The 12,512-nt window shown below is 52.8% G+C and overlaps 4 protein-coding genes across 4 annotated transcripts; 2 read left to right on the top strand and 2 right to left on the bottom strand.

Moving 5' to 3' along the window:
* The first annotated feature begins 2,482 nt into the window (after positions 1-2,482).
* On the top strand, positions 2,483-3,023 carry BGZ61DRAFT_451044 (uncharacterized protein). Its single transcript, XM_046245787.1, has 2 exons — positions 2,483-2,577; positions 2,638-3,023. The coding sequence occupies exon 2, from the start codon at positions 2,669-2,671 to the stop codon at positions 2,915-2,917; it is 249 nt and encodes an 82-aa protein (XP_046104664.1). The 5' UTR covers positions 2,483-2,577; positions 2,638-2,668; the 3' UTR covers positions 2,918-3,023.
* Positions 3,024-3,700: 677 nt separating this feature from the next.
* On the bottom strand, positions 3,701-4,619 carry BGZ61DRAFT_451043 (cytochrome b5-like heme/steroid binding domain-containing protein). The gene is made up of 4 exons (XM_046245786.1): positions 4,420-4,619; positions 4,283-4,317; positions 4,141-4,198; positions 3,701-4,038 (listed from the first exon to the last, which is right to left on the bottom strand). Exons 1-4 carry the CDS (start codon positions 4,508-4,510, stop codon positions 3,857-3,859), a joined length of 366 nt encoding a protein of 121 aa, XP_046104663.1. The 5' UTR covers positions 4,511-4,619; the 3' UTR covers positions 3,701-3,856.
* Positions 4,620-4,845: 226 nt separating this feature from the next.
* Positions 4,846-6,481, top strand: BGZ61DRAFT_493665 (uncharacterized protein; the record flags this gene model as incomplete). Its single annotated transcript, XM_046250677.1, has 2 exons — positions 4,846-5,237; positions 5,287-6,481. The coding sequence occupies 2 exons, from the start codon at positions 4,846-4,848 to the stop codon at positions 6,479-6,481; spliced, it is 1,587 nt and encodes a 528-aa protein (XP_046104662.1).
* Positions 6,482-8,295: 1,814 nt separating this feature from the next.
* Positions 8,296-12,119, bottom strand: BGZ61DRAFT_532123 (uncharacterized protein; the record flags this gene model as incomplete). The annotated part of the gene is made up of 3 exons (XM_046253826.1): positions 8,296-9,179; positions 9,230-9,910; positions 11,345-12,119. The coding sequence occupies 3 exons, from the start codon at positions 12,117-12,119 to the stop codon at positions 8,296-8,298; spliced, it is 2,340 nt and encodes a 779-aa protein (XP_046104661.1).
* Positions 12,120-12,512: the final 393 nt, after the last annotated feature.

The following is a 12,512-nucleotide window of genomic DNA, read 5'->3' as shown; positions in this document are numbered from 1 at the left end:
TGCAAGAGGAATGCAAGAGGAGTGCAAGAGGAGTGAAGAGGAAAATGCGGCGACGACAGGGCGAGAGACGTTTGTCGAACGGCACGAGAATGATGATGACGGAGTGGTTTGGGCCTCCTACATGCCATGGTTTGGACGGCTTCCCCCCAGAGAGCCAAAGAGGGCGTCCCCATGCGGCCCATCATGCTCCGGCCCGCCTCACTTTCGCCCGCTCTTTCCTTGTGTCGGGCCCGCGGGCCAATCAGAGGGCCATGTTTCACCCTCTCTGCCACACTCTCGCGTCGGTGAGCATCAAGGCAGCCGCAAGGCAACCGCGAGGCAGCCAAGCCAAAAACGCTCACTGCACACTTGCGCTGCCATCCCGATTGCGAACCACCAAGAACCGCATCGTCGTAGCACTTTTGCGCACATCCGTCACATCATCCATCACATCCATCACATTGCAAATACGCGCATTTGTGATCAATCCAGTTCCCCGCCTTTTCCATGTGCAATGTACAGTGCACTGCCCTGCTCTGCGCTGCTGCGCACCTGTCGAGAATACATGGTGCGAGTCTGCTCTACGACTGCAACGGCGACGCCACGTTGAGACCCGACTTCTGTCTCCTGACTCGATGTTCGAGGTTCGAGGTTCGAGATTCGAGATTCGAGATTCGAGGTTCCAGACTCGAACGAGTGACGTAGATACAGCGCTAGACTATTTCCTTTCCGAAAGCCACGCCAGTCTACCCATACAATTCCTCCCATTGAACACCCACTTGATCTCCAACCCAACATTGCATTTCCAGCACACCATCCACCCCCCTTTGCAACCTAACCTCTATTCGCCGTTTTGCCGTTTGCTTTTCATCGAGGCCCCCGACTAAGGTACTTAGTTATCCACAATCAATCCTCGATATCTTGCTCGGCCGCTCCGCCTCTCGCGCCACGACCAAGGGGGCTCATGACGACGCCCCCTGCAAGCCCAGCAGCAATGCCTTGCGGGGACATTCTTTGTTGTTTGGCCTCTGGACCGACACCTATTGGGCTGGCACCTGTCTCACTATGACCTGAAGAGCCATCCCACCTTGATGGTCGCCCCTTTTTCCTATCAGTCACAATCCGATACATTGGTCCTCGAATCCCCGGCCTTCCTCGAGTTTGCTGTCAGTCACTCCGCCCTTTGATGACGTGCCGTGGGTTTCTTGGCTACCTAACTAGTCCAACCTGGTAACTAAGACACTTCGCCTTGGTCTATCTCATAGCGTGGATGTAGGCATTAGTTTGCTGCGACTTCCCGACAATAGTTTGAAGCTGAATGAATGACTTCCACTTCGAACACGAGGAAAAACGCCCCGTTTGGGGCATACTGCAGCCATCGCTGGATTTTGTTCTCTCTTCTCTCTTCTCTCCCATTAACCTCCTGCTGCCCACTTTTTTATCTCTGAATCATTTGCCGGTTTGTATTTGAATGTGAGTCTGTGAGTCGAGCTGCGCATTCAGTGCCCGGCTTTGTCAGCCCGCCTGCAAGTTGCCGTCCCGTGTCCGCGCAATCTGTCCAGCCTGTCAAAGTCCCACAGGATTCAGCTTCGCCGCCACTCTGTTTTCCCGGGCCTATCGTAGATCCCATCTGGATCGGACGTATGTCCGTTGATTGAACAATGTCTTGGAAAACCCGATAGCTGAATGACTCTTGCAAACTAGGGGTTACGTCTTCTTCTCTCCACGCAGTTTGCTGTCTTTGAGGACTAGCATGGATATCGTGAATAGGTACATAACCCACTTGATTGTTTTATGGAAACTTAGGTATAGACCGTCTGCTCCGTGCGATTTGCCCTCAAAGTTTGAGTAGAACCACCTAGAAGATGGACGTATTGGCGCTAGAGAACTACTGCTGATAAGACTCATCCGCCCTTGAACACCTTGCTGAATGATTATGCTCCTACAATCCCATCAAGTGACGGATACTTACATAGTTCCAATGTAGCCTTCTCGACTGCCAAACACTGATTGACCGCTATAGGCAAACACCATCCACGTGGCATGCTGAAGGGCCATGGCCGTTACTGTACTCATGTTCAGTGACTCCCACCTCATCAAACAGAGATTGCTACACTTGTCTGCATGGTGCAACAAAAAAGCTGGGGACCTGTTACCCTATTGCGCCCTGTCCTCGGATATCTGCCTCCATCCCCATGCAGATCGCTGTTTTCAGCAGCAAACAGGGGGTAGCTCTCATGCGTGGCGAGGCCGTTGCATAACGAGATGATCTATTTGCTTCAGACCCCTGGATCTATTGGGTACTTCGCATTCAAGTGCGTATAATCTCAGCCATGATTGGGGTTTGAGAGTAGTGAGTGAATATGACGCCCTAATCCCTCCGACTAGCTTCAATGTAGCTTTTTTGCCTTTCTCGCTGTTCTAAGGATAAGTGCTCGTCTATAAAATGCCAGCTGGGCCCCATGGTAGTCTGTCCAAAACAATCTTCTGCCATCCTGTATCAGTCAGAATAAGTTCCTGCCGCCCCCTCGCCCCAGACATCATATTCCATCTCTATCGGTCATCTTACAATAAGCAACGTTGGATCCCCAACTACGAGTAAGTAACTAGTCCTGAAGACCACCATCTCGAGAAATCACGTTAACACACTCGGCTTAGGCCCCTAAGCTTCATCATCCAACATTGCGCAATGTGTGATTTCGAAGAATTCATCTTTACTTGCACCCACTACACGGTTCGCCTGAAGTCCTACTGCCACTTCGCGCGCAACGACCCGAATCACCAGTGCTTCAGCGTCAACCAGCTGCGCAACTCGTGGCTACAAACTCGGGTTTGCGACGACTGCAAGAGTGCAGAGACCACCGCCGAGATGATGGACTGCGAGGAACCTGAGCCTGACAACGAGCAGAAGTCTGACAACAAAGAGGGGTCGAAGTAATTGGTGACAAACAACTGTTGTGGATATTCTCGGCGATGAGAGTCCGCTTCAGTGCTTATCCGGGTAGAGAGAGCACCTAATAGATTTAAATGAGACTTGAAGGGGGTTTCTGTTTTATATAACTTGCCCACTCACAACGAGACCATGGGGAAGAAAGTGCAGGTGGAGGTGGAAGCGTCACCGGACACTCTGACGGTTTGCCTACATCACTGAGACTAGAATAGCCAGGTTAATATAGTGCATCTTCTCTTGATAGCCAGCTTTGCCCACTACCCAGTGCCATTGACATTACCGCGAGCTACAAAGCCACCTTTTCCATGGGGCAAAGGAAACAACGGTTGATCCCAGTGTACGTAGGGCTTGTGCCGATCGAATCATGGCATGTAACGACACGAGCCGAGTTACCGTGGCAAGAAGTCACCACGGTGCGCCGGGGTGGTGTCACGAGGGGCGTCGTGGAACCGTTCAAGTGGGGGCGGTCGGTTTAACGAGGATCTCTGTGAAATACGAGGACTGGTTTTGTGGGTTTATGAAGGCCGTGGAAATCACTGCGGATCTTCTCCAAGGCACTGGGGTGGACAGGCTCGAGCAGGACTGAGCGGAATGGGAATGAGACTCGAGGAGAGGCACGTCAGTCACCGCCTCGCAGTAGAGGGTGAAATCAAACCGCTCGCCGGCACTTTACGATAGTGGATGACAGGAGAACCAAGTAGGGAGGCTTCCTGCCACAAATCAGGATGACACGACTTAGGACAAAGCCAAAGTACAACATGAGAGGACAAAGCGTCTTACGTTCAGGGGTTATGGTAAAACAGCTTCACAGCAGCGGAGAATACATTTGCACAGGGGAGCCAGAGAGGTAAGAGAATGGACCGGGGGGATTGCCGTGACGGCATGAGTTCACAGCTTGGTTTTGTCGGCAAGAGACGCCTCGGCTAGTCATTCCATGTTGGTGGCGCCCTCGACATGTCCAACGACGTTATACCGCTTGGAGAAGAAGGTGACCCAGTCATTCAAGACGCCCTTCTCCTTGTCGCTCAGATCCTGCCAGTCGGGGAGGGCATCCTCGGGCTTGGTGGACGTCATGCCTAGGGCCCTAGAGGCGTCCTTGCCAGCGAAGACTGTGGCACGTCAGTGAGTGGATTCGGGTGGAATACGGTTATGCAACGGCGAATTGTAGTTGACAGTGGGAGGAATGTGAAGATAAATGGGTGAGGTATTACCGTTGTATGATGCTCCTGGCAGGTAGGCCTTGTTGCCGGAGACGTCGTAGACCTTGCCCTGTTCTCAGGTGGTTAGTGGCTGTGTGGCAGTGCCTGAGCGGCGAAAGAGGAAGAGGAAGAGGAAGAGAGAGAAAAGACTTACCTTGATAGCAACGTAGCACTTTCCGCCGTCGGCTCCTGATTTTATAGTCAGCTTGGGCCCATTGTGTGCAGTTCACCTGAACCCCCGATCCCATGATGGTGATGATGGTGTCGATGGCGGGGTTGGCGTCGACGCACCGTTGGCCTTGGCCAGCTCCTCGGCAGAGATGAGGTCGTCCTTGGGAGGGGCCAGGGTGACCGCGACCTTGGGCTCGAATTTTCCCGACATTTTTACGAGTTGTTGATGAAGCTGGAGATTGCGTCTTGTAGTTGTGAAGATGAGAAGCGGCTGCCGATTCCGTCATGAGCTCCCCACCAAAAACTGCCCCGAAGCCTCGGTCGACAAAACACACGCGGGACGATTAGCAAAGCCGCGCCTGCCAATGCACGCTTTCCTGGCTCCTCAGACCCACAATTCCCCGACCCGGCCCGTGCTCCCATCGCAAGTCAGTGGACCGCCGCACCACACTATTGCGACGAAGTTATATCGCATCGCCATCGGCTTCTTCCTCGGAAAATCTACAACATCGCCTCTCTTCAGCCCCAACCTCCGGCTTGCCCGCCATGTCCGTCTCGGCCGTCGCCTCGCTGCGGCCAGTCCGCGGCCAGTGTCTCCGGCATGCCACCTCCGGCGTGCTGTCCATCCATCTCCGGTCCCGCGCTGCCACCATCCACATCCGCGCCGTCATACCCCTCCGACCCGATCCCGTACAGCGACGCTTCCAGACCACCGCAAGCTCCAATTCTTCCAAGAATGGTCCCAATAAGGAGCTCTCTGATAAGCAGAACCAGCTGCCCAGGAAGCAGCAGCCTGCTCAACCCCAAATCACATTTCGCAAGTTCGCTGGACGGGCCCTGGGCGCCGGTCTTCGAAGTCTCATGACTGCCGTGAGTCCCACCGGCATCAAGACGGCATTCCGCCAAAGCCCTGGAGCTACCGTGTTTGCATTGGCAATGTGCGACAACCTCTACCCTTCTTCCGCTTCTTGCAGCTAACCTGAACAGCCTGCTCGTCATTGGCATCATGGCTGGCTACACTGCTAAGCTCTACTTCACCTACTTCTACCACCTCCAATTCACGAGATACCCGAAGCCCATTGCCAACTCCCTACGACGCGCCCTCTACTACACAAATATTAATCCCGATCCTGAGCTGGCCCTAAAATATTATAAGCGGGCCATGGAGCAGTGTGCTGACCACGGCTTGGATCCCTTCTCCGACGAGGTTCTCGGCATCCGAATCCAGACCTCGTATTGGCTACAGAAGATTGGCAACTACGATGGAACCCTCCATGTCCTTGAGGCCGTGTTGGGGGATCTCAAGAAGTGGGTTGACGTCATGGAGCAGTCGGTTCGCGACGGCAAGATCGACAATACTGGCAAACTGCTCACTCCTCCGCGGAAGCAGCCAGAGACAACCGAAACGAACAAGGAGGCGGAGACCGCATCAGTCAATAAAACTGATGACCATTTCGTACCTGAGAACCTCTGGCACAAGCGAAGGCGACTTCTCGCTAAGGCCATTGGAACGTCTGTCAAGCTAGGAGAGCTGTACTCGGACGAGCATGTCCTCGACCCCGACAACTCCCAGAAGCACTTGATCTGGGCAGTCGAGACCGCCTTGAAGGAGTTCCAACGGCGCAAGACTGAGGGCGTCAAGGAAGGCGAAGGCGACTGGCTCTCCCCCGAGGAGACGGGTGGCGCCATAGAGTCCCTTGGGCGCGACTATGAGAGTAAATCACAGTTCCACCTCGCCATCCCTCTCTTCTTCCAAGCTCTCCGCCTTTGTGAGACCCCCTGCCACCGCGCCGTCATCATGAACAATCTCGCCGCCACCTTCGCTCAGCATCCCATCTTCACCCCGACCCTCGCCGACCAGCCCTCTGACGCCCTTCGCGAGCTACACGACCCGGCCATGCCCACGACCCGCAATGATTGTCTTGAAGCCGCCCTCAACTGGTCGAAGAACGCCTACCTCCACGCCAAGGACGTCCAAGGCGACGACCACACCCCCGAGTGTGACGAGGCTTGCGTTGTCGCCCTCTGTAACTGGGGCGACATCGCAGCCATGATGGGCAACACCGAGCTCGCTCGCAAGAAGTACAACCAGTGCATCGAGATGGGCAACAAGCTTGATTTCCCTCACGCTGCCAAGCAGGCTCGCAGCGGTCTCGCAAACCTGGGCGCTAAGGCAGCCTGAGTAACGGCGAGAGTCTGATCTTTGTACACTTATGCACACGGCGATTGTACATTAAGAAACCACTGTTTGGAAATCGAATCTCCCATCAAGGTCTTGTTATCATTGAAGAGTCTTTGATATTTACATCTTGTTGGGGAATAGACTGCCGTTGATTAAATGGCCACACTCCCCTTTCTCTGGACGGACCCGATCTGACAGCAAAAATCCACACATTACATTTTTTAGTAAAGGGATTCCATCAGTAGAGGGATAGAAACCTAGGGACAGTATGCATTCCAAGGAACTCATCTAAACATTCTTCACAGTAAGATGACTCAAGAAGTTGTGAATAATGCCATAACCCACTTTCCAATGTAATCCGCTGGCATCACATTCGTCAGATTGGGCTTTTCCTGATCTCGTTAAAGACAGTGGTGACAATAGACAAAGGGTAGCCTTGATCAACAGTCTATTTTTCGTATCATTTCGGGGTGCTCGGACATGAAATTTGTATTTCGCGTCATGTCTGGCTATCTCCTTGCTGTAAAATCCTGCACAATCGTTTGCAAAGGCCTGTAGGGCGAAGCATTCCAAGTCGTGTTATCTTTAGCTTTTTGCCGGCGCCAGCCTGGACGTTTCTGACCATGTTGCTGCTTCAGCTGGGCTTGTTTGACCATTATCCGATTAGCCACTTGAATACTAGAAGTAACAGTCTCAAAAAGCCAGTGTTTTCAGCGGGAAAGTTGGATTCATTTCCCAAATAGTTGTCGCATTGGGAAGCGGCAAGCATTGCCGTGATAAATCCGTGGGACCTAGAGCGACTGTCCAATCCTTCTAATAACCACCTCTGGACTCTGTCTGCAGAGCTGAGATCCTCGTTTATCTTATATCTTACTCCTTTGAGTCTTTCCACAGCCAGACCTGCCGGCCGGGTTGCAACTGTCAGCCTCGGCGCTCTCGTTTTCGCGGTTCACAACGAGTGGGAAATAACGTCAGTCAGCTCTTGGTGGTTGGCTTCTTGCCAAGTTAAGGCTGCTATTTGAGTCCATGGAGAACAACGAAGATCATCTCACTTTAATGGAGATGTGATTCTAAGAGGATGTCTTCATGCTCTATCTCTAGCTCTGCTCTTAGCTGGACTTCACAAGTGCTCATTCGGAAGCCCCCAAGGAGACGGAACAGGTCAGTTCTGTGCTCCCTAAGCTCATGCCATTCTGTCTTGACTTGAACAAATTGTGAAAATTTGTCGGGGCTTGGGTCATAATCTGGTGTTCTCAAAAACCTTAGTCCAGTTGTTGCTCACGCCCAGGCTGCGCAATTAGTGGGCGACATTTCATTTGGAATTTATGTTTCGTGGGCCACTTCTGCAACACGTTTGCGTTTTGCAGTAAAAACCAGTCGGTGCTTTGTTACCTGTGATGCATTATGGTGGGAGTCAGTCACTTTTGTATTCGGGACTTCAACTGTATCGTTCATGACAGTCAGCGTAGCAAATGTCTTTGAGCATAGCATTGAAGAGCAATGCTATAGCTGGATACGCAACATCAAAAGCAATTTAGTCTTTTCGTATTTAAGAGATGCAAACACCATCATCTACTTCACATTGCGTGTCAGGGACTGATTTTACCAACAACTGCAATGCTTGCATCATGCATGGAGCTATAACCCCCAATTGAGGTGTTTGACTAAAACAGATATCTAGCAATGTTTGTTGTCATTGCAAATTTGTCCCAAACCTGAGCTCCTGATAGACACCGTTTAGCTGTCTACGATGCCATACGCCGTACTCCTCCAATCCATTCCATTCCGCGCTGTCCCAGTTCCCAGTTCATAACTTACGCCATCCTCTGTCTCTTCGCTTCTAAGCCATTGGCTGTTGATACGCCAGTAGTCGTGCCGCTTCCGTTCGCTGGGAGATCAGCTAGGGGAGGCCTTCCCCCGTTGGCGTCTCCAGGAGGTGGCCGCTTCATGGTTGGTGGTTTATACGATCCCCTGTTCGCAAGTGGGCTACCCGGCCCGCCTGGCGCGCCTATCCGACGGGTGTGGTCTAACGAGGGATTGCTCAAGTTTCCTCGAGCACTCTGGGAGCTAGGAAAAGATGGGCGAACAGGTGTGAAGCCGCCGGCATTCCTCTGCGCCGGCTCGGCAGATGCCTGGCTGCTTGTTGGCGGTACGTGCTGGCCGGTCCTTGAGAGAGGTTTGGAGGATGAGTGATCGATACCCGGGGTCTTTCGGATGGATGGGCTCTCTGCCTTGGGATTGAAGGCCTGCTGTGCCTGAGGTATTGAAAGACGACCATTAGTCGAGCCTTGGATACTGGACTCTGGCAGCTGATTGACCGCCCTGGCGGAGAAGAAGCCAACAGGCTCTGTGGAATTTCCGGTCTGAGGACCAGGTGGCGGCGGGCGAGGGCCTCCCATTTGGTTCGGTGTTGTTGTTCGGGCCACAGGAGCAGGCTGAGGTCGATTCGGTTGACCCTGGTGGCTGGCGTTCAAAGGCCCAGGGCGTGGTGGTTGGGCTTGGTTTGGTGTTTGGGGTGGGCGATTCATGGCTCCCCCAGAAAATGATCTGTTGGGTTGATTGGCAGGTTGCTGCATTGGTGGGCGATTGGCGTTGTTGGCTGGTTTCTCACTCGGAGCTTGCCCAATGATAGACGTGGACAACATTATTTCGTCAGGGTGGTCGTCTTCTGGCACGCAGAAGTCGGCCTCGTCGAGCTCTACAGACATTCAGCCTCAATTTCCTCAAATCCATCCGATGACAGCATACCTCCGAGAAAGTCCTCAAACGAATCAGCAACTGCGGTAGCCGGCTCCGCCTTAATCACCGGCACTACCTTAGTCACGGCTATGGTTGGTTCCACCCGAACCACGTCCCGTTTGACAAAGTCAGAGTGGCGATGGAGGTTGTCCTGGTCAAACCTCTTGACTGGTTCGGCCTTGATTTTGGTGACTTGCTTGACGTAATCCTTGTCGTATATGCAGTTGCCAAGCACATTACCGAAGCTCCTCAACGCTCGTTTCATACCGTCGGTGGTACCCTCCTTCTTGGCCTTCTCAAATGCCATTGCTTTCCCCTTAGCATTCTCGATCGACCCGTACCCGATATCTTCGTGAAAGGTTCCATCACGGAGGGTGATGCGAACGATGACTGACAGGCCGATACTGACACGCTGTGTTTGTGGGTTTTCGTCGGCGAAATCGACTTGGATATTTTGAATCGAGGATGACCATCCGTTAAAGCCAAAGACTTCGTTTGCAAGTGTGATGCACTTCTCGGCGGTGAGGTAGTGCACTTTGGTGCCGCCCGGACCGGCACGGGCTGAGATGTACTCGGGACCGAGTTGTTTGTCGAGCCTGGCTGATATTGTGGCAATCTCTTTGGCCGTCCATTCTGATACCCGAGGCTTCGCCTCCTCGAATGGGTTGGCCACTGTCGTGTGTTGTTGGCCTGGGCTAAGAACGGTCAGTATGGTGAAGCGTGTACGCGACGAGCAGATAGCTAAACCTACGCAGGCATGGTGGAGGGTTGAGCAATCCACACCGTCTATGTCGACATTTAAACAGAAGCTTGATGAAGAAACAAACCGCTATGATGAGATGTTGGCCGGGTCGTGCGACACTTGGAAGCGTTGCTGCTGTGGAGAAAGCAGCTGGATGGGGGGTTGTGAGAACGCGTTCACAGCCAGGCACTCGCGCGTCCTGCCTAACGTGACGGGAGAGCACGTGACCTTGCGATTTGAAATCGGGGCCCACTTCTTCGCCATCTGCCCCATCGCCGGGAGGTCCCGCAGCTTGCCCCGCTGGTTTTCAAACAACAGCGCCAGCCGCTTTATGTACTTGAACCTCTGCGGTGTCTTAACTCGGTTCCGAATTTCCTCAAGATCAGAGGCTGTTTCAAAGTGAGTGGGCGTTGAAGTTATAGTTTAGAATGCAGAATTTTCAACCAGAAGCATGTTGCCTAGTATCCTTTGAAACTGCCGCAGGCTACGTGCGATGCATTGGGACAGAAATTCAAGTTGTTCTTCCGCCATGACAATTCAAAGTCGTGCACAGACGATAAAAGAACAAGGAAAAACACTGCGGGGAAATTTTCCATCAATTGAATTGGTCGGGGTGTGTTTCATATCGAGTAACGTTAGATAAGGTCCCTGTGCTTTCAAGAATGATCCGATAGCATCGCTTGCAGGGCATCCGAGGTTTGGGAAACTGGACAAGGGCGGCATGGACGCTAAGCCTGATCAATGGCCATGCCGCAAAATCGTTGCCAAATTAGCCCCTCTCTGAGTCCCTGCTTGGAGGAGATGAAGGAATGGCAGAACCCACTTCGATTCGGTTTTGGGATTTACCTGTATAGAGCGTTGAGAGACTCTCGGCCGAGATCCTGTCTGTTCTGCGATTCCGTGGGTATGGGGCTGAGTGCCGATTTGATCGTTACATGGAAATTGAGGGTTCACATCACATCTCAGGTTTAACTATCCGAAGTACCGCGAAAACCACGTTGTGATTGCAGACATCCCCTTGGTCAAGGAACCAAGGTAGATGATGGGTAAAACAAACATCTCTACATACAGGAATCATGTGGTCTGTCCACACGTTGAGTACGAAAGAAGGAAATCCAGATACATTAATAATCCCTGCTACTCATGAGTGAAAGAAAGGGATATCAACAAATGCAGACAAAACGCCGCCCAACCCCGCCGTGACATGAAAATGAGGTGCCTGATAAGTCTATGCCAGCCCTTGATGCCAAATGAAAGTCGTCAAAACGATGTGGTCATGATATATGCAGTGATGACTCGTCCGGAGCGCCGTGTTATGCAATCGTGTTCCTCTTGGGGGTTGATCTAGAGAGGTCCAACTCGGACCGGAGCCCCATACGTACCAGACATGAGTTGATTCAAGATGGAGTTGGGATCTGACGAGTTGGGGACTGATCCATTTCCGTTGGGTCCCATCCAGCCAACGCTGCTACCCATCGCACTGATTGCACTTGCCATACGTCCACCGGATTGCTGGTTGTGTTGGGAGAGAGTTTGGTCCCATCCTCCAGAGTGAAGGTTAAAACCTCCACCTCGCTTAGCAGCCTCGTTGATAACCAAGGCCCAGGCCTTGGAGATCTCCTCGTAAGCATTTTCCTTGTGATGGCGGTAGGCATGTGGTTCCCAGTCGGGGAGTTTGTGAATGAGATTCGTAGCGCCGTCGAGGAACTGGAGCGACTTGGTGGGTTGGGTCTCGTTGGGAGGAAGGAACTGAGGAGTGAAGTCGAAGAGGGCGTCGATCAAAGCAACCAGGGCATCCTTGACTCGATAATAGGTGTATTCCGCACTCGAATCGCCGTAGGGAGCGGCGTCCTTGAGTTTTTCCAAATAGTCCTGCAAGACCCCAAGAGCAGACGAAACAGACGGACGAGGAGCCTGGGAAACAACTTCCTGGCCGATGTCGTGATGGCGTTCACATATCCGCTCCAGGACAGTTCGGAGTTGGGAAGTATCGAGGGTCTCGAGGAGTCGGGAGAGGGAGAGGGGCCGGCCGATGAGTTCGTTCGACCGGACTTTCTTGGATGGTCGGGAGAGGGCTCTGGCGGAAATGGCAGGAGAACTCTGCGGCGACATGGTCTCATCACCATCCTCATCGGCTTTTCGCTTGCGGGAGGTCATGTTGTGAAATGGCGATACTTAGGGGGGATTAGTGATCAACGACGGCATCGTGGAAGGAAGGATATGGGGATGGTGAGGAAACAGAGATAGAGAGAGAGGTGGGTGCGAAGAAGAAAAGAACTCACAAGATCGCTGAGGTGAGAGACGAGGGTTTTCGTGTTGGTGAGGGAAAACCGGTGGCTGTGGCGAGAGCAAAACGTTCATGGTGGGAGACAGGAAGTCACCGGAGTGCGCTGGGTTGCAACGATGACGATGTCGATGAGGTGATGACGGATCCGACAGAGGGCGAGAGACGACGGCCAAAAACGGAAGAAATCGAGGAGTTCCGGGTGCTGGCTGTGGAGGGTTGATCAAAGACTTAGGTGCCGACGGGAAGGTGCAGAGTGCGTCGAG

This window comes from Ilyonectria robusta (assembly GCF_021365365.1).
Source record: "Ilyonectria robusta strain PMI_751 chromosome Unknown BGZ61scaffold_9, whole genome shotgun sequence".
Lineage (NCBI taxonomy): Eukaryota > Fungi > Ascomycota > Sordariomycetes > Hypocreales > Nectriaceae > Ilyonectria > Ilyonectria robusta.
This window is presented reverse-complemented; position numbering and strand designations above follow the sequence as displayed.